The sequence below is a fragment of the Phyllobates terribilis genome, unplaced genomic scaffold (genome assembly GCF_046119375.1).
Source record: "Phyllobates terribilis strain yellow unplaced genomic scaffold, ASM4611937v1 Scaffold_9__5_contigs__length_417890890, whole genome shotgun sequence".
NCBI classification, from domain to species: domain Eukaryota; kingdom Metazoa; phylum Chordata; class Amphibia; order Anura; family Dendrobatidae; genus Phyllobates; species Phyllobates terribilis.
Window position 1 is genome coordinate 74,267,487 of NW_027362769.1, and position 20,745 is coordinate 74,288,231.

The 20,745-nt window shown below is 45.3% G+C and overlaps 1 protein-coding gene across 2 annotated transcripts in view; it reads right to left on the reverse strand.

Annotated features, from left to right (window-relative positions):
- The window catches only part of ERBB4 (erb-b2 receptor tyrosine kinase 4), a 1,557,095-nt gene that overhangs the window by 23,356 nt on the left and 1,512,994 nt on the right, over positions 1 to 20,745 (reverse strand). The window contains exon 26 of one of the 2 annotated variants that reach the window (XM_073646617.1): positions 12,926 to 12,973. The exons of the other annotated variant lie outside the window; for it this stretch is intronic. Coding sequence (XP_073502718.1) covers positions 12,926 to 12,973 — 48 coding nt within the window. The remainder of the gene's footprint in view (positions 1 to 12,925; positions 12,974 to 20,745) is intronic. 2 annotated transcript variants of the gene reach the window in all.

A 20,745-nucleotide genomic window follows, 5' to 3' on the forward strand; every position in this document is an offset into this window, starting at 1 on the left:
CCATAAGCACTGGTCCAGCAAGATTACCCGTGCCCTCCACAGTGCACTTACTGGGAAGGACCGCCTAACCACAAACACAAGTGAATGTGGCCAGGGACAGTACGGAGCCAGTCCACAGCTTGTCAGTGAGTCTTATTTCACCACAGCCATATTTTTTAGCTCAGTGAAAGGACTGACTTTTGGGAAACCGTATCTACTCCAGCTGTCATTTCTCCCAGGAAGTCCTCTAATGCAGCTTGGCACATAAGCAATGGCAGCAGCCAATCCAACATCAGCTCGCATTTGTCGGTGGTGCTTCGACACACAAACATCTTTCTTCGCCCTTTAATTTCATGACTACAGAGTTGGGCAATGGCCTGATCTGCAATGTGGTTTCAGAAATAACATGAAATTAAGCACGTCCAATACACATTAAAAAAAGCAGCCATAGAGTGTCCGGGAACCTTCCCACACACTTTTCTTAGCCAGGGCTGCTTCTCAGCAGGGTTGGATGGGCCCACCAGAGAACCAGAGACTCCTCCGGTGACCCCTGGCTTCTCCATCGGGAGAGTTCATAGTACCGAGGTGAGGGCATGATGATGATAGAGGCCACCATTTGCTTAGTTTTCTGTTGCTTGGAATGCAAGCGCAAGTATGCAGCCACCCACACACAGGCTGCAATACTATACTGCCAATTTTTTGACAGTAAGGCAGCGTAACATAAACTCAGCCATGTGTGCCAGACTGCAAAGAGGCAAGACTTCTGTGTCCTCACCAAGAGGATGACTGACCATGCTCACCTCCTCATCCTCCTCTTTCCTGTCCTCAGGCCATACACACTGAACAGACGGTATGGCAGTTGTGCAGGTAGTACCGTCTATAGCGCAGGAAACTAGCTTCTGTTCTTCCTCCTCCTCCTCCTCTTTGTCACCCAATTCACGTTGGGATGAGATGAGGCTGAACTGTGTGTAATCACCCTGTATGGTTCCTTGCTCCATCTCATCGTGCTCCGCCTGCAATGCATATAATTGAGAGCAGAGAGCATTTCAGAAGACAGAGAAGCGGGATGGTGACACTAATTATGGTGTCATTGCCGCTCACCATCTTGGTGGAGTCCTCAAAGTTTTGAAGGATGGTACATATGTCTGACATCCATGTCCACTCCTGAGGTTTTATGTGTGGAGTCTGACCTGAATACCAACGGCCTTTTTGATGCTGGTAGTCAACAACTGCCCTCTTCTGCTCACAAATCCTTCCCAACATCTGCAATGTAGAGTTCCAATGCGTGGGGACATCGCAGATCTGTTGGTGAGCTGGAAGCTGAAAAGCAGCTGAAGCACGGCAAGAACGGCAGAAGCTGTAGCTGACTTTCAAAATGGGCACACAGGTGGCGTACTTTGACAAGCAGATCCGACAGATCTGGGTAGGTTTGGGAAACCACTGAACCATGAGGTTAAGCACATGGGCCAGGCATGGGACATGTGTGAGCTCGCCTAGCAGCCACCACAAGGTTCTGGCCATTGTCACACACGACCATGCCTAGCTGTAGGTTCAGCGGTGTCAGCCACAGATCAGCCTGCTCTTTCAGAGCTGTCCACAACTCTTCCGAATTGTGTGGTTTGTCACCTAAGCATATTAGCTTCAGCACAGCCTTTCGCCGCTTGGCCGAAGCAGTGCTGCAGTGCTTCCAGCTTGCGACTGATGTGGGCATTTTGGAGATGGATGCTCAAGAGGAGGAGGTGCAGGAGCTGTAGAATGTGGGGGCCCTCAGTCCTCAGCATCGGGAGGACGTGCTTCGTCCCAAGATCTGACTGGGTCCCGGCTTCCACTTTGTTAACCCAGTGTGCTGTCAGCGAGATGTACCGTCCCTGCCCACAAGCGCTTGTCCACGTGTCTGTGGTTAGGTGGACTTTCCCAGTAACTGCATTGTTGAGTGCATGACTAATGTTGTGGGACATGTGCTTGTGTAATTCGGGGACGGCACACCGGGAGAAATAGTGGCGGCTGGGGACCGAGAACCGAGGGACAGCTTCTGTCTCCACAAGCCTAAAAGGCAACATTTCGAGCGTAAGCATTCGCGAAATGTGTGAATTTAGTAATGTGGCCTGTGGGGCGTTAGCTGAGTATTTGCGCTTGCGTTCCAAGGACTGGGGTAGGGACAACTGAACGCTCCGCTGGTACAAGGACGTAGACATGCTTGCTGATGGTGCTAGTTGAGAGTGTTCAACGACAAGTGCAGGGCGAGAGGCATCTTGACATGCGCCATGGACAGGGGATTGGCTTGCACGCAGAACAGCGGAACAAGCAGTGGTGTCACTCGCAGACACTGTTGCTGGACCCTAGGGTTCGGCCCACTTACTCGGGTGCTTTGCTGCCATGTGCCTGATCATGCTGGTGGTGGTCAGGCTGCTAGTTTTGCTATGCCTGCTGATGCTGGCCTGGCAGGTGGTGTAATTGACCTTTTTGAGGTTATCGGCAGAGTCTTTAAAAAACAACCAGACTCGAGAAGACCTAACAGTTGTACTGGCAACTTCCGTCGTGTTGATGTTACGGGGAGCGGTTGCCCGCCTTCTGTTTGCAGCCACCACACTGCTTGTTCTTACCTGTTGTGGTGCTACGCCTCCCTCTCCTTGTGTGCTGCTGTCCTCGCTCTACATGTCACCTTGCCAGGTTGGGTCAGTGACTTCATTGTCCACTACCTCATCTTCCACTTCGGCACCCTGGTCCTCCTCCTGACTTTCTGGTAATTGTTTCACATCATTATCCACCTCTTGTGACAGTTTCTCACCGTCGCCTTCGTGTGACCGTGGCTGCTCAAATGTTTGGGCAATCTCCTCTTGCCCTGCTTCAAGAGGATCGGGCGAGAGGCCCAAATCTATAAATGGAAAAGTTAACAGCTCTTCGGAGTGTCCAAGTGTGGGATCAGTTGTCTCCGGGCACTCGGCATGGTGAGAGGAAGGAGGATCAGGGTGAGGAATATGCAGTCCAGACTCACGGCTACTGAGACTTGACCGTGTGGAAGGCAGGGTGGTGGTGGTGGCGGCTAAGTGACTGGAACTATTATCTGCTATCCAACCAATAACCTTTTCACACTGCTCTGTGTTCAATAGTAGTGTTCTGCGGTCCCCTATTAATTTGGACAGGAAGGTCGAGCGAGAAGACGTGGGTGTTTGTTGTGGCACAATTTTAGCTTGCCCACGGCCTTAGCCTCCTCCTCTGCATGCACCATCATCACCATCACGTCCTCTTCCCCGTCCCTTGCCACGCACCTTGCCCATTTTAAATGGAGGACAATATTTTCCACATTCACTACAAAAGGCTGGATTTGAACCGCAGTGATATGTAATACGTGTGATGGAAAACCACAGTTTTAAATAGCTGGCCTGTAGGTTACTATGTTTCACAGCGACCTGGTGTCAATAACTTCACTGACACACTGCAACAAAATTTAAATGGAGGCCAGAAATGGCTGAATTTGGAGCGAACTTATATGTGATACGTGTGTCGGAAAACCACAGTTTTAAATAGCTGGCCTGTAGGTTACTATTTTTCACAGCGACCTGGTGTCAATAACTTCACTGACACACTGCAACAAAATTTAAAGGGAGGCCAGAAATGGCAGAATTTGGAGCGAACTTATATGTGATCCGTGTGATGGAAAACCAGTTTTTAATAGCTGGCCTGTAGGTTACTATTTTTCACAGCGACCTCGTGTCAATAACTTCACTAACATACTGCAACAAAATTGAAATGGAGGCCAATATTTTACATGTTCACTACAAATTTCTGGATTTTTATAGCTGTAATATGGCAAGAATCTGGCTGTATTCTGCTGTGGCAACAAGCAAATGGAGCAGAAAAACGGTGTTCTCTGGATTGCTTTTTAAGCAAATAATCAGGATTAAGATAAAAAAAATAATTATCCTTGGCCCCTGATACCTGGGGCTATTTGTAGAAATATCTGTAACAGCAGCAGCAGACAGAACTGGAATGGAGCCTCTTGTGCTGTATTACACACTGGCAGTCTGCCACATACACTGCCTGCCTGCCTACCTCTGATATATATATATATGTTGTGGAATACCTAGACTAACAGGACGTTCAGTGGACCCTCTTGCTATATGCACTGCAGTCTGCCACATACACTGCCTGCCTGCCTAACTCCTGCTATCACCACTGAATATATGTGACGCGCCCCCTGGGCCGTGGGGTACTCGGTAGCCGGGCCGGTTGGTGCTGGGGGATGCCACGGTGGCAGTGACCCGGTCCGTGACCCAGGGCGGTCAATAAAAGAGGGAAAGTAAAATTGGAATAAAGTTTTTATAGAGATAATGTTCGTGACGCCACCTGTGGTATGCGGCTAAAGGGAGCAGCCGCTGCTGAGCAGGTCCTCTGGAGCTGTTGTTAATGCAGCAGAGTTGGTTCAGCTCTCCAGAGGTAGAGCTTAGCTCCAGGGCAGAGTAGTGGGGATGTAATAGATGTTGCTGTTGTGCAGGGTGGTGAAGGGGATGATGGTGCAGTAATAATTCGCAGAGACAGTGGGGTGCAGTCTTCAGGGTTTTACTCATGATTTTTAGACTCCAAGTTACCAGGGCCAGGGTAACTTCCCACGCCGTCCTGTGTTTACCCTGGGAGGGGTTCAGCAAGCTCCTAGGTACCTCCAGATTATGTGTGCCTTTTCTGGTCGTCTCCCTGCGCTCGCTCTCACCCTCCTGCCCTGCGCCTCACACCCAGTGTCCCAAGTCAGTGACCGCGGACCTTGTCGGGCGACGTCTTCTCTGTCCCCTGGGTCCTCTATGGTCACCTTTTTAGCAGTTAGATGTGGCTGTTGGCTGCAGCACCTGAAATGCTGCACCCTCCGGTTGTCTAGTTGAGACTTTAAGAACTCTGCTAGTTTAGGGGCTGGTCCCCTCTCTGTGGCCTGATCCTTATACTCCTGGTGGGTTCGGGAGCACGGGTGGCATCCGCACTGCCCGTGCCCCTGGGATCCTTTCTGTTCTGGAGCATTCCTTCCTGCTCCTCTCTTCAGTCTGTCCTTGGCCTCTCTCACTAGGCCCTCCTCCTGAGCAGAGCTCCTGCAGAGCTCCTGCTCCACACACTCTGTCCTCACTGTTCCCTCAGACTGTTCTCACCACTCCCAAGATGGCTTCCCCTTTTTATATCCTCCTTCTCAAGTGCTCCCCTGATATTCCTCCTCCACCCACACCCACTACATGGTTCCCCCTCTCTTGGTTCCCCCCACTTCAGCCGGGGACAGGGCTCAGCAGTGGAGCAATGCATCTTGCCCCTCCTGCTGGTCTGGAGTAGTGTAGTGTTGTATGCAGGTGTTTGAGTCCAAGGCAGTACTCCATCCTTACCTGAGAGTGGGATACCACACCTCTGGGTGAGATGCAGTACCTCTGTGGCGACTGAACCCGCAGTGGCGCCACATATGCAGCTGGATTAGTCCTCAGAAGCACTGTTAGTTCAGTTGGATATATATATAGATGTTGTGGAATACCTACACTAACTAATAAACAAGCAAATCTCTCCCTAGCTCAGCAGCATCTCTCCCTACACTGTCTGTTTCCAGGGTAGACTGTGATGAGCAGGGCGGCGCCAGGTCTAATATAGACCTGATGACGCTGCGCAGCAAACCAATCACTGTGATGCCCACAACCAACATGGCTGCGGCATTACAGTGTGTGGCATGCAATCCCTGCATGTTCATTGGCTCTCTAAAGAGCGCCAAACATGCAGGGAGGGGTCCCAAGCTCCCGCCCGAGCAACCTGGAAATACTCGCAGAGCGCCGAGCATCTCGAGCAGTGAGATGCTTGGGCGAATACCGAGCAGTGGCGAGCAAGTTTGCTCATCACTAGTCATCACTATTCATCGCTATGCAAGTCCTGGAAACCCACTTGTAAGATCTGCTTATTGTCAGTTTCACTGCAATTAGTAAAATAAAAATCTGAAAAGAGTAAGGCCACGTTCATACATTGAGTATCTATCTAGTCAGTATCTTACATCAGTATTTGTAAGCCCATACCAGGAGATGTTTTAAAATGCAGAAGTGGTGACTTTTCCACTGATTGTTCCACTCCTAGTTTTGGCTTACAAATACTGATATAAAATACTGACTAAAAAATCAACGTGTGCACATGGCCTTAGGAGGAACACACATGTTACACTTTCTGACTATATAATTAATGGCGGAGCTTTATTATTCAATAATTTTTCTTTTTTAATCAAAAAGGCACACATTTGTGTTTTTCTTTGAATGTATGTGATAGAACTAGAAAGACATTATCACACAAACACGTAAATGTTTGATATATACTATAATCGGTGTACCTTATGCACATGCCCCCGAGGAAGCGAGGCGAAACACGCATCGGGGCAGAGGGACATGGAACCTGCTCTACATTCGCCCCTTACAACGTCATCTTCATACAAGGTAACAAACAAATTCAAACAGGCCAGTACATAGTAGAATAAGTATATACACTCATAAGTTGCCACTGAGCTATAATGATGTCAAATAATAATTATTATCCATACACTATTACAATGTGTATTGATGTGGCTTATGCTGGATTTAACAGGTCTATCTTATATGTCCCTCATATTGGAGGCACCCTTTCAAACGTATAACCAGTAAAAGAGGAACAGTATATATGATATGTATTAATATGTAACCAAATTGTACTCAACGGTGTAAGGAATATTAGATAACTATAAGTATACTGTCAACTAATAGAGTCAACATATATCATAAACATCCAGGTATGTATGACAGCGGTGACAATATACAAATCCCTCCACAAGGATAAAAGGGGGGGAGGGAAAAGGGAAAGGTAAAAGCCATGTGGAAGTATGCAAAGAAATTACCAATGTAATATAGATTAGATTAAGTCCCATGAAACTACAGGATGGTCACTGTTACGGGTCCGGGTGGTGGAACCTCTGTGCTTCGGTGCAAGGAGGGACCAGAGGGGCGTAACTAAGTGCCTGCTCAGACCAACCCAGGTCACAAGGCGGCTTAGTCGACTCCGTCAACCAGGGAGGGACCGGGCAGGTGAACCAGGTGCCACTCAGGGACCAACCTTGTGTGAGAGCAGGTGACTCCCACGGGTCACATGACAGAAGCTGAACGGTACAGTGGATGAACACGGCAGGAAGGCTGGCGGGTGATGCGGGTAGATAAGCAGGCAGGTACAGCTGATAGCCAGACAGGTGCTCCGGGTAGGCAAGCAGGCGGGTACAGCTGATAGCCAGACAGGTGCTCCAGGTAGGCATGGGGCCGGGCACGGAAGGTTACTGGCAGGTGCTCCAGGTAGGCTGGCTGGCGAGCATGGCAGGATACTGACAGGTGCTCCGGGTAGGCAGGCTAGATAGACAGACTGGCGGGCAGGACTAACAGGCAGCGGGATCTGAGGGCTGAGCAAAGTGTTAGCACAGGAACTACAAGTGCGAGGTCCACAGGAACGGTGCAGAGCACACCCCAATGCGCATTTCGGACAGAAGTACTTTGTCAGGACCGAACAGAGTGGGCCATTTATATGGATACACCTAAATTAATTGGGAATGGTTGGTGATATCAACTTCCTGTATGTGGTACATTAGTATATGGGAAGGGGAAAACTTTTCCAGATAGGTGGTGACCCTGGCGGCCATTTTGAAGTCGGCCATTTTAGATCCAACTTTATTTTTTTCAATGAGAAGAGGGTCATGTGACACATCAAACTTATTGAGAATTTCATAAGAAAAACAATGGTGTACTTGGTTTTAACGTAACTTTATTTTTTCATGAGTTTTTTACAAGTTTATGACCACTTATAAAATGTGTTCAAAGTGCTGCCCATTGTGTTGGATTGTCAATGCAACCCTTTTCTACCACTCTTGACACACTGATAGCAACACTGCAGATGAAATGCTAGCACAGGCTTCCAGTATCCGTTGTTTCAGATGCTGCACATCTCGTATCTTCCCAGCATAGACAATTGCCTTCAGAAGACCTCAAAGATAAAAGTCTAAGTGGGTCAGATTGGGAGACCTTGGTGGCCATTCAAATGGCCCACGATGACCAATCCACTTTCCAGGAAACTGTTCATGTAGGAATGCTCGGACCTAACACCCATAATGTGGTGGTGCACCATCTTGTTGGAAAAGTCAGGGAACGTGCCATCTTCAGCGCATAAAGAGGGCAACACATCATCATGTAGCAATTTCAGATATACAGTGGCATTGAGGTTTCCATTGATGAAGAATGGCCCCACTATCTTTATACCCCATATACTACACCATACCATCAAGATACGAGATGTGTGACCTCCACGTGCCTGTATGACCTCCCTACAACGCCTGGGCATGCTCCTGATGAGGTTGCGGATGGTCTCCTCTGGGATCTCCTCCCAGACCTGGACTAAAGCATCCGCCAACTCCTGGACAGTCTGTGGTGCAACGTGACGTTGGTGAATGGAGCGAGACATGATGTCCCAGATGTGCTCAGGATTCAGGTCTGGGGAATGGGCGGGCCAGTCCATAGCTTCAACGCCTTCATCTTGCAGGAACTGCTGACACACTCTAGCCACATGAGGTCTGGCATTGTACTGCATTAGGAGGAACCCAGGGCCAACCGCACCAGCATATGGTCTCACAAGGGGTCTGAGGATCTCATCTCAGCACCTAATGGCAGTCAGGCTACCTCTGGCGAGCACATGGAGGGCTGTGCGGCCCTCCGAAGAAATGCCACCCCACACCATTACTGACCCACTGCCAAACCAGTCATGCTGAAGGATGTTGCAGGCAGCAGATCGCTCTCCACGGCATCTCCAGATTCTGTCACGTCTGTCACATGTGCTCAGTGTGAACCTGCTTTCATCTGAGAAGAACATAGGGCGCCAGTGGAGACTTTGCCAATCCTGGTGTTCTGTGGCAAATGCAAAGCGTCCTTCATGGTGTTGGACTGTGAGCACAACCCCCATCTGTGGACGTCGGGCCCTCATACCACCCTCATGGAGTCGGTTTCTAACCGTTTGTACAGACACATGCACATTTGTGGCCTGCTGGAGGTCATTTTCCAGGGCTCTGGCAGTGCTCCTCCTGTTCCTCCTTGCACAAAGGCGGAGGTAGCGGTCCTGCTGCTGGGTTGTTTCCCTCCTCTGGCTCCCTCCACATCTCCTGGTATCTGCTCCATGCTCTGGACACTGTGCTGACAGACACAGCTACCCTTCTTGCCACAGCTCGCACTGATGTGCCATCCTGGATGAACTGCATTACCTGAGCAACTTCTGTGGTTTGTATTGTAGACACCACCTCATGCTACTGTACCTCTAGGGGTGAGAGCAATGGCAAAGTGCAAAAAGTGTCCAAAACAACAGCCAAAAAGGATGAGAACAAAGAAATGGTCTGTGGTCACCATCTGCAGAACCGCTCCTTTATAGGAGGTATCTTTCTAATTGCCTATCATTTCTACCAGTTGTCTGTTCCATTTGCACAACAGCAGGAGAAATTGATTCACAATCAGTGTTGCTTCTTAACTGGACAGGTAGATTTCACAGAAGTGTTATTGACTTGGAGTTGCATTGTGTTGTTTAAGTGTTACCTTTATTTTTTTGAGCAGTGTATAAACAAAAAAATATATTGCAATACTGTCCATACATAATATGACAAACTAATATAGATCACTGATTCCCAGTGGTCTAAAAGCTAAAAGTAAGGTATTGTAAAGTTGATGTAACTATTTGTATGTTCCCTATTCTCATCCCCCATCCTGTGTAAACGAAAAACGTAAAACGAAACTTAGCTTAGGAATGTAGGTGGTTTCCAAGAAAATGAAAGATAAGCAAGAATTGAAAGTTGTTCTCTTGGGTGTATTAACTGTGATTGGTTGTATGCCCCTCCACTGATATTTCGATTGATCCTTTAGTATGACCGATGATTGGTTTCTTAGCTCGGCATAGGCTGATTTCGTATGATTCTGTTGGATGTTTTTATAAGCTTCTATAAACTATATAAACTTGCATGCATCCCAAATAAAGCAGAGTAAGGGTTTGTGCACGCGACTGTATTTTCGGTCTAAGTGCGATACGAAAAAACAAGGCAACAGTGCAATTGGACCAATGTTATTCTATGGGGGCTGCAGATATCCAATTTTTTCCTTTGACCGAGTCGTTCCAAGGAAAAAAGTCACTGCATGCCCACGTTTGATCTTATTCGGATTTCACCCGGCCATGCAAGTCAATGAGTCTGTGGAAACCATCGGACTGCACTCGGATGACGTCTGAGTAAAGTCCGATTTTCACAGACTGATACAATGGAAAAGATGGAGAATTTTTTTTCTCCATCTTATCTTCATCTGAAAAAATCAGATCTTACTATGATCACACTCTAATCAAACTCTGATCAGAGTGTGATCAGAGAGTGATTAGCATAATTGGCCTAATTCTCTCAGACGCTTGTGTGACCCTAGCCTTGGTTTGTATCACACATTGTTTCTGGGTGTCTCACATCTTGCACTCCAGTGTGCTGCATTTAATCGAAAACCTTCCTCAGATATGGAAGCCGGAGCCTCAACCCAAATTTGTTCTCCTGCAGAACAGAGGATCTTCCTCAACAGCATCTAAAGCAAATATATAGTATAGTCACCTAAAAACTGGTATAAGTTCTATAAGAATCACACGTTAGTTATAGCAATGAAGCAATATTGCTAGGTTGTAATTAATAATTCAAGTAATTTGTAACAGAAAAAACACACAAGGATGGAAGAAGGAAAGGAGTAGAAAAGAGGGAAAAAAGGGTGAAGGAGAAATGGGAAATCTACTGCATGATGCTTTTACTGTACCTCTGTATCCCTGATGTCTCATGGCTCATACTGAGGTTTATTCCATCAAATTCCATATATATATATATTATAGCGGACAATGGAGCCAATGCGGCAGCATATAGATGCCGGTATGGCTTGGTAGTAGAAGTGCCGCAGTGCACTGCTATAGTATTCCCGCACGCACAGCGCTGTTGTTAGGTGAACCTAAGATTGGAAAAGCTCATAATAATAGCACATGGTGGTATCAAAGCTGATGTAACCTTACAATGAATATATACATCGCTCTCATGTCAATTGCTTTACTTCAATTTTGACCCAATTTAATGGTCAAGGTCAAGGTTTGGTTTCTCTCAGGCCAACAGCAATGCGTATCAAGAATAGAGGGAAGATGGCCACTTTATATAGTGATTCTTAAACGAGGAGGGATTTTGCCGTCACTTCAGATAGCGCAGAGTTAAAGACTGCTGGGAGTTAACAGCTTTGTCCTGTAGAGTAGCAATTAGTGTATTTGCCACAGCTTTTGATGACTTGATGACCTACAGCCTAAGCCCAGCATCAGAAAGCAAATGACTGATTGATTCAATTACCGTGCTGTCTTCTCATTCTCCATCCCTTCTGTGATGGTGCTGGACACTCTATATTAATGATGCTCCAGATTGCTCCTTCTAAGTCTCCTCTCATAATGATCTGTTTGATGTGTACTATTATTTGCGCTCTGTTTATGAAGGTACACAAGTGTCAAGGTGTTCTGGTCATGATGTGGAATTTTTATACTAATTATTTCCAAAGGCTCTAGAAAGCTTCTGGTCTACCAATTGTCTTTTTCACTAGATGTTTGTTTTTTGATACCAATAAATTCATTAGAAAAAGTCATCTTTTTTTGAACCTTTGATGTTTTTCCAATAATCATCAAAAACACCATCAATCTATTAAAAGCTATCAATTATTGCAATTTGGTTGCATCGTAGAAATGTAGGATTGTAAACCAGTAACATAAATGTACCATTCCCATAGTGGTCACTAATGGTTTTGTTCAGTAACCCTCCTTTTTTTTCCTTTGACTATTTGACTCTTACTTTTGCCAGTCACAATTACTATATAACACATAACAGTAAGTGACAAAGACATGTTTTAAGGCTAATGCTGCCTGTACTGGATAGAGCCATATTTCTAGATAGGAGCTGCCTGTATCAAGAAAGCCAAATTATTGCACCGCCTGCAGCATTTGACAGGAGTTAGGAAAGTTATTATATAGAAGAATAACATTGCAAATTTAACAAATTGCTAACTTTAAGTATGATTTTAGTATATTCAGGTCTCTGGATATGAAAGTAAGAAAAAATGAGATAGATACTAAAATTGCGGACTAATATTTAACATTGTGAAGAGTTAGTATGGAGTTGAGCAGGAGAAGGCTGGCAAATGTGGGACTGGAGGCAAGAATAACGAAATTTGTGGTACTGGTCTTCTTGCTTTATATATAGGTTATAATTCAATGCACCATTTGCCTCCCTGTCCTAGTGCTTTCCGTAAAAGTCAGCGTGGCCATTACAATTGCCTTTCTGAATTCCTTGCCAGACCTCTCATGCTATGAAACAAAGTATGGAAATCTGAGGAAGGAGATGAAACGTAGGTGAAATGATGAGTTAGCCATTTTCAGAAATTGGTAGGAACGGGGATGGGAACCATTTGTGCCAGTCACTAAGGCAGTTTATATAAAGTGTGACTGACATTGTCTTGCATGATCATATGTGAGAGTAAGGGTTCGCTTACATTAGTCGCTGTGCGGCAGTTAACGACCACCGTTGAGCCAATTATTCGCTGATTGACGGTTGTTTATATAGTGCCAATGAAGTGCATTGACCAATCCGTAGGCTGCCATTATTCTCAGCAGCACATGTCCTGTTCACACGGGATGATGTGCTGCTGAGAATGACGATTTAAAGTCATGTCACCCAACTAATGAGTATTTTTCTTATTTTAAGGGTGATCAGCAACCTGTCTACACAGCAAGATTATCATGATAATCTTGCAATGTAAATGCACCTTAACCCAATACAGCTCTAGAAGAGAAGAGAAAACAACCAGAGGATAAGTCAGTTAAGACATTTACAGATGAAAGGCCAATGTGGAATACTTACTCCTGACATAGGGGTGTAGGCAGGAGGAGGGCTGTGTCCAATTTCACTCTGATAGGAAAGAAAATGGGATGACGGAAATAAGAATGAAAAGAATTCATGAGCTGTATGAGCTAGTAAGAAAAATGCATGCAGCAAAGTGATGCCAACTCCTAATTATGAGTGCATGTGTATACCATACAATATTATAGAAAGGTCTCTCCCAAATGAAGGCTACACGACACTATGACGTTGCTCAGAGTCTGCACCATCAAGCAAACTAATTTAAGGGTGATTAAAGATGTTTGAGGGAAGGAAAAGCAATTAGTGACCATAAGAATCGTTTTTACGGCACAACACTGAGTTTTTCTGAGATTCAGGAAGAGCTTCCCCTATGGCACAAAGGTTGAGAATCACTGCTGTGGGGTCCTAATAGACATGAAAATTGAATTTCAGATGGTAAAAGTAGATTGCACCTGTATGAATTATATCAATAAATACAGATTTTACAAGTTAGCAGCCAATCATGAAATATGTTCAAATCATTCATGAAAAGAAACGGAACCAGGGGGACCCCGCAGAATCCCGCTGTTGCCACTTCTTGTGGTGGATCCACACCCTGCCACCCGCCTGGTGTCACACTATGCCAGATGGAGCACATGATATGGATCTACCCATTGCACCATCATGACATTCCGCACCCCCCCTCATGGACACGTAATGTCAGATTGGTACAGTTCTACACAGTCACCTCTTGTCCACACGGGTACAGAGAGGCACCAGGGAGTGAGAAAAGGTGGTCCACTCAGCTGCTGACGTTTCACCACACTCGCCCACACCCCTGACAGGCTGAGAAGCTCCCTCACTACTCCAGTGATGCAGAGCCTTGTCGGCCAGGTAGAGCGGCCACCAGTTCCTATTTGATGTAATAGACTTATATTGAGCTAGAAACCAGCCCGGTAGCGTGTTCGTTGGACCGAACAACAGACGTAGGGTTCGTGGATCGAGATAAAAGAACAACCCAAGATTAAATTATATATTTAATTGCCTTAGGGGCACACTAAACAGTCTACTATATAAGGGTTATACATATACAGTGGTCAGAGTTACAAAAAAGCATGGTACAAGTATAAGCAGATCTTAAAGTCAATTACCAGATAGTTGGAAGGCCTGGCTCGGGGGATGGACGGTCACATAGGGAGGTTGTGGGCCCTCACTTGGTTGGTGGACTTCTCCCACATGTCTTGATGTCATGAGCTCCCCAGAAGAAAGACCGTGGCAGGAGACCTGCAGGAGTTTTTAAACTCTCTGGGTCACTCCCAGGGCCGGACCTAACTCTCCACCCTCTGGTCTAAGCTTGCTTCCATCTCCCGAAACCAAAATGGGCTACAATTCCTTACTGGATGCTCCTAGGGAGCCGGTTCTGGAGTCATCGGATCCAGCTGGGCCCCTGCTACGCATTGAGACCAAACACAGGGGTTCTAGGGGTTTCCAAAAGGCTGGGGTGTGTACCTCCTCCTCCCAACATACTAGATTGGGCTGGGATGCAGTCTGGCATTCACTAGAAACTCCACTAGAAAATCCATTTTGTGAAGAGCTGAAACATATAGTTCTTCCACAACTCGGTATTGAAATATAGTACCTTAACAAAAGACCACATGTTAAAGATCACAACAGGGGGTCCTTCCTGTCAGCTCTGCTCACAGCTACAGAGAGAAACTCCTACAGAAGACCCCCTCCCTCCTCTCTTACAGCTACGGGTCGGATTACACTGTGCCTGGAGATCTCTATAAGACCTGACAACCAGGGCACATGTGATTATTCTAGAATATTCTTCACAGTTCATTTTAATTTGACCTAGTTGAAAACATTAAAAAGACTTACGTCCATTTTCAATGTATATAAAACAAAAATTGGTACCAGAGGTATGGTGTATATGTCATCACTGGCTCCCAGTCAAGTCCACACACATCATGGGAACTGCTGGATTTATATTTCAGGAACCATATAAGCACATATTACTTGGTTCTCTGCTCATCATATGGGCACCACTTTGGGTTGCTCTTTCAAAACATTGAGAAGCACTTTTCACAAGATCTAGCACCATCTATAGTCTTTCTTCTGTCCTTCTCTTTCTTCTGCCTCTCTCATTTCCACATCAGTGGGATGGCCTAATTAACTGATAACTACATAGAAATACTATCCAATGTGTTGCATATAACTTCACCCCTAGGCTGACCTATAGGCACAGGTCTACAAGGCCAAGAAGTAAATGCAGCATGGGTCATAGAGTATCTATAGTATGCCTAATGCCATAACATGACCAATGCAAACATCAGATATCCCATTTGATTATGCTATTGCAATGTTACTATGTTATACAATGTGATTCACTCTCTACTTTACCCGGGAAAATTGCTGTAACTGATAAAAGTGACAGTCGACCTCACTGAAATTTGGACTGTACATAGTTTGGTACATGACAAGTGAGAGTGCAATGAACCTCAGCAACAGCGATGAGAAACATCCTCACAATGAATAGTCTCCCCGACTAAACATCCTCACGTCGAGTGGTCTTCCCGACTTATCGCCCCGCCAGTTGTCTCCACTACGAGATAGACTTTCTGCATGCCTTTCTGTGTGGTGCTTGCATTTCACTCCTGCCGAATTCCTTCTTCATTTGTTAGCAATGTACAGATATAGTTTGGAGGAGCGTGCTTTCATTGTGACAACCTATTAGAAAACTAAGTCAATAAAGAGGTGCCAAAGTGAGTTTCTAACCAGGTTTGGAGGTCGAAATCCGCCGTCCAAACCGTATATTGAAGCCTTCTAAGATGATATAGTAATCTCCAAGGGACTGTGGCCACCAAGATAGCCTGATTTAACGCCGCCGTATTTTTTCTTTTGGGGCCATTTGGAAGGTTGGGTGTACAGTAACAAGCCACAAACTTAACAGGCACTCCAAGAGAAGATACAGCAAGAAATTCAGGCTATGACCTCAGACGTCCTGCGGAATATATTCAACAATATGGAACGGCGCATGCAGGCTTGCTTGGTGGTCATTTTCAACACCTGCTTTAAAACATCAGTTTCTCATGAACCAATGTATGTAGAGTTCAAATCTCACTACGATAGATTGTCTTTTTAGAAGTTACAGCAAAAAGACAGAGAGTAAAGGGTAAAGTAGAGAGTGAATCACCCCGTAGTTAACACTATAGGCAATAGTAGTGGTAGATCCAAAATATTCTAGACTGCGTGTTCTGTTGTTTTATATTTCAAAGCCATTTAGTGTGAACAACGGAATTTGTATATTTAATATAGGCTTGTAATGTTTAACAAAATTCAGCTGAATCTGACAGCGTCTAAAACATGGGGTGATTCCGGCCATTTCCTGATTGCCTGTGCTGACAAGGTTTGAAGGCAGTAACCTATGGAACCCGTATCAAGTCATCCTACAATAAACATGACAGTAATAGACATTTCCCTTGGCTTGACATTAGGATCCTGGAATACTAAGTACAGCTCCATTCAAATCTAATTTATTGCTATCTGAGGTTGATGTTTTGCATTCTCTTTAATGCTTTCATGTCAAAACACAGGCCTCCGATTCCAGTAGTTGCCAAATCAATATGCAGGAAGGACCACTCTGGGAATTAAAAGTAAGTGCTATATAATAACATGATGCATCAGATGCTGTAGTGAGAAGCTATATAGGACTTATGAAAGAATGATTTCCTAAATTGGGACTTTACATTTTTTTCTTCATTTACTGTTATTTCGGTAGTATTAACATAAGACTTTGCATTAGGTTCACCTCAGCATTAGAAGATTCTCATTTTCTGCTTTTCTCTAGGATAAAAATGTAATTTATACAAGGGATGGATCTGACAAATTATGGACATCAATGGACTATAAGACTATGTGCCAACTATGGTTTTTTAAGCGTTTCCGCAGAGGCAATTCCGCTGCAGAAACACTTAAAAACGCTTGTTAGAAGGTCTACCATGTTCCCCAATGATAATCCGCATGTGCAGTGCACATGCTGCGGAAATTTCCGCTGCGGATTATCATTGGGGAAAAATACGCAGCGCTACCAATTATTTTGCGGCATCGCGGCGTTTTTGCCGCCATTGACTTTCATTGAATCGCATAATATTCACATCATTACTATAGTACCTGTAAAAAAAAAAAGAATTAAAATAAAAAAAATACATTATACTTACCTTCTGATGGCCCCCGGTCTCCTCAGCGATCCGTCCTGGCTTCCCGGCAGTTCACAATGGTCTAAAAGGACCTGCCATGACATCATTTAGTCATGTGACGGATCACGCGACCGCTGACGTCGGCGGTCGCGTGACCCGTCACATGACTAAATAACGTCATGGCAGATCCTCTTACACAACCCCGAGACACCGGGGAGACCGGACTCATCGGATAAGGACATGGGGGCCATCAGAAGGTAAGTATAATATTTATTTTTTACCATTCTTTTACGATCACACAGTACAGTCATGGCTAAAAGTATTGAGAATGAGACAAATAGTAATTTTTCCAAAGTTTACTGCTTCATTTTTTGTAATGGCAATTTGCATATACTCCTGAATGTCAAAGAGTGATCAGCTTAACAGCAATTACTGTACTTGCAAAGTCAATATTTGCCCAGAAAATGAACTTTAACCCCCAAAACACATTTCAACATCATTGCAGTCCTGCCTTAAAAGGAGCAGCTAACATCGTTTTAGTGATTGATCCATTAACACAGGTGTGGGTGTTGATGAGGACAGGGCTGGCGATCAATCAGTCATGATTAAGTAAGAATGACATCACTGGACACTTTAAAAGGAGGCTGGTTCTTGGTATCATTGTTTCTCTTCAGTTAACCATGGTTATCTCTAAAGAAACACGTGCAGCCATCATTGCACTGCACAAAAATGGCCTAACAGGGAAGAGTTTCGCAGCTACAAAGATTGCATCTCAGTCAACAATCTATCGCATCATCAAGAACTTCAAGGAGAGAGCTTCCATTGTTGTCAAAAAGGCTCCAGGGCGCCCAAGAAAGACCAGCAAGCGCCAGGACCGTATCTTAAAACTGTTTCAGCTGCGGGATCAGACTACCAGCAGTGCCGAGCTTGCTCAGGAATGGCAGCAGGCTGGTGTGAGTGCTTCTGCACGCACTGTGAGGCGGAGACTCTTTGAGCAAGGGCTGGTTTCAAGGAGGGCAGCAAAGAAGCCACTTCTCTCCAGAAAAAACATCAGGGACCGACTGATATTCTGCAAAAGGTACAGGGAGTGGACTGCTGAGGACTGGGGCAAAGTCATTTTCTCTGATGAATCCCCTTTTCGATTGTTTGGGACATCTGGAAAACAGCTTATTCGGAGAAGAAGAGGTGAGTGCTACCACCAGTCTTGTCTCATGCCAACTGTAAAGCATCCTGAAACCATTCATGTGTGGGGTTGCTTCTCAGCCAAGGGAATCGGCTCACTCACAGTCTTGCCTAAAAACACAGCCATGAATAAAGAATGGTACCAGAATGTCCTCCAAGAGCAACTTCTCCCAACCGTCCAAGAGTAGTTTGGCGCCCAACAATGCCTTTTCCAGCATGATGGAGCACCTTGCCATAAAGCAAAGGTGATAACTAAATGGCTCATGGAACAAAACATAGAGATTTTGGATCCATGGCCTGGAAACTCCCCAGATCTTAATCCCATTGAGAACTTGTGGTCAATCATCAAGAGACGGGTGGACAAACAAAAACCAACAAATTCTGGCAAAATGCAAGCATTAATTATGCAAGAATGGACTTCTATCAGTCAGGATTTGGTCCAAAAGTTGATTGTGAGCATACCAGGGAGAATTACAGAGGTCTTGAAGAAGAAGGGGCAACACTGCAAATATTGACTTGCTGCATTAACTCATTCTAACTGTCAATATAACCTATTGGTACTCATAATATGATTGCAATTATATTTCTGTATGTGATATAAACATCAGACAAACACTAATAAAAACCAGAGGCCAGCAGATCATGTGAAAATATAATTTTGGTGTCATTCTCAAAACTTTTGGCCATGACTGTATATTAATCCATGCCGGTTGCATGGATTTATATAGTGTGACCAAGTTGTCAAGCACTTTCCAAGTGATGCTAAAATCGCTTGGAAAGTGCTTGACAACCCGCATGCGAAATCGCATGTGCAAAACGCTTCAATTACGCTTGTCCCTGGCAGGAAAAAAGCATGTAAAATCCGCATGCGTTTTTTCTGCCAGGGAGATTCAGAAACGCTCAGGAAAAATCCGGAGCATTTCTGCATCGTGGGCACTTAGCCTAATAAGGTACAGTATGTTAAGTCTGCAGTATAGCCTTCGCCATTTGACTAGAAAAATTATGGAAACCCAATGTGACCTATTATACCCTGTCGGGTAGTTGTTGTGTCATTTCTCAAATCCATCCTATACATGACTTCCAACTTTTCTTTTTTGTCTAGGAGCAGAAAAATGGAGTTCTCTAGTGCAAATGTAAACCTGGCCAAATCTGCATTGTTGTACAGAGAATGTCATTAGAGATGAGCAAATTTATTTGAGTGGGAATTAATTCTCCTCTAATACAGATTTTTTGCAATTTGCTCTGCCATTTTGTTGGGCCATAGAGGGTTATCAAAAGGTTAAAAAAAATATGTTCAGCTCATTGTTCACCTGTCCTGCCGTTCCTACAGCCCATTGACCGGTCCACCTGTCGTTTTCGCCTTCCCCTGACGTATGCATCTTCTTCAGCCTGCTTCACTCTGGGCTACAGCTTACAGACACAACTCTGCCTCTGACGTCTCATTGCGGTGTGCATTCACTGGTGCGCTGACTAGCCCTAAGGCAACACATGTCCTAGCCTTGTGGTGACATTATGTGCACAGTGATATCATGGCACATAGTGATGTTTGAGGCTAGTCGAGCCAGAAGCCGCAGGCTGAAGAAGGTGCGACAGAGGAAGGTGAAAACAGGAAGTATGCATCATCAGGCTGCAGGTTGCAGGGGTGGCGGGACAGGTGGTGAGGTGAGTATTTATTTATTTTTTTACATCCTACATTTAATATGCTCTGGCATCTGGAAGGACATCATATCATAAAAAGGAACATTCAATTTGCATCAAATTACTTTAATGCGAATCAAATTTCCCTGATAAATTCTCTTGATTTGCCGAATTCATATGTCTGCAGATTCAATCAACTCGAATTGTCATCATTCTCATTAGTCCCCGTGCCCAATGGGGCTCACAATCTAATATCCTTATTATGAAGATTTTGAAGAAACTGAAATACATGGAAAAAAATCCATGGAAACATATGGAGAACATAGAAACTCTGTGCTATGAAGATCTTCCTGTAACATCCCTGGCGGCGTGCTTGCATGGTGCACCACCTCCCACCATGCAAGACCGCAATCTTACCTGTCAGTCCATGCTGCATTCTTTGCTCCAGTACCTGCTCTGTCCATGTCTCTTGTCTGATTGCTTAGAGCGTCGGCGCGTCTTTCTGCTTGTTTCTTATAGCTACTGTGTGCACAGTTCTAATGCGTCCCCAGCCTATTGCTGTGAGTCACTGGATACTTAAACCCCGTCCACCCAGTAGAAGGTGCCTGAGCAACACTTTCTTACAGTCTGTTCTGTGCAACTGTGAGCTGCCAGGTCCTGTCCTGTCCTGACTCTAGTCTGTCCGTCACCCTGGGGGCTGAGTACCCAGGGCCTCTACCTGTACCTGTGACTTCTAGTCGGTTTCTGCCACTCTGGGGGCTGAGTACCCAGGGCCGCTACCTGTATCTCTGACTTCAAATCTGTTTCCGCCACCCTGGGGGC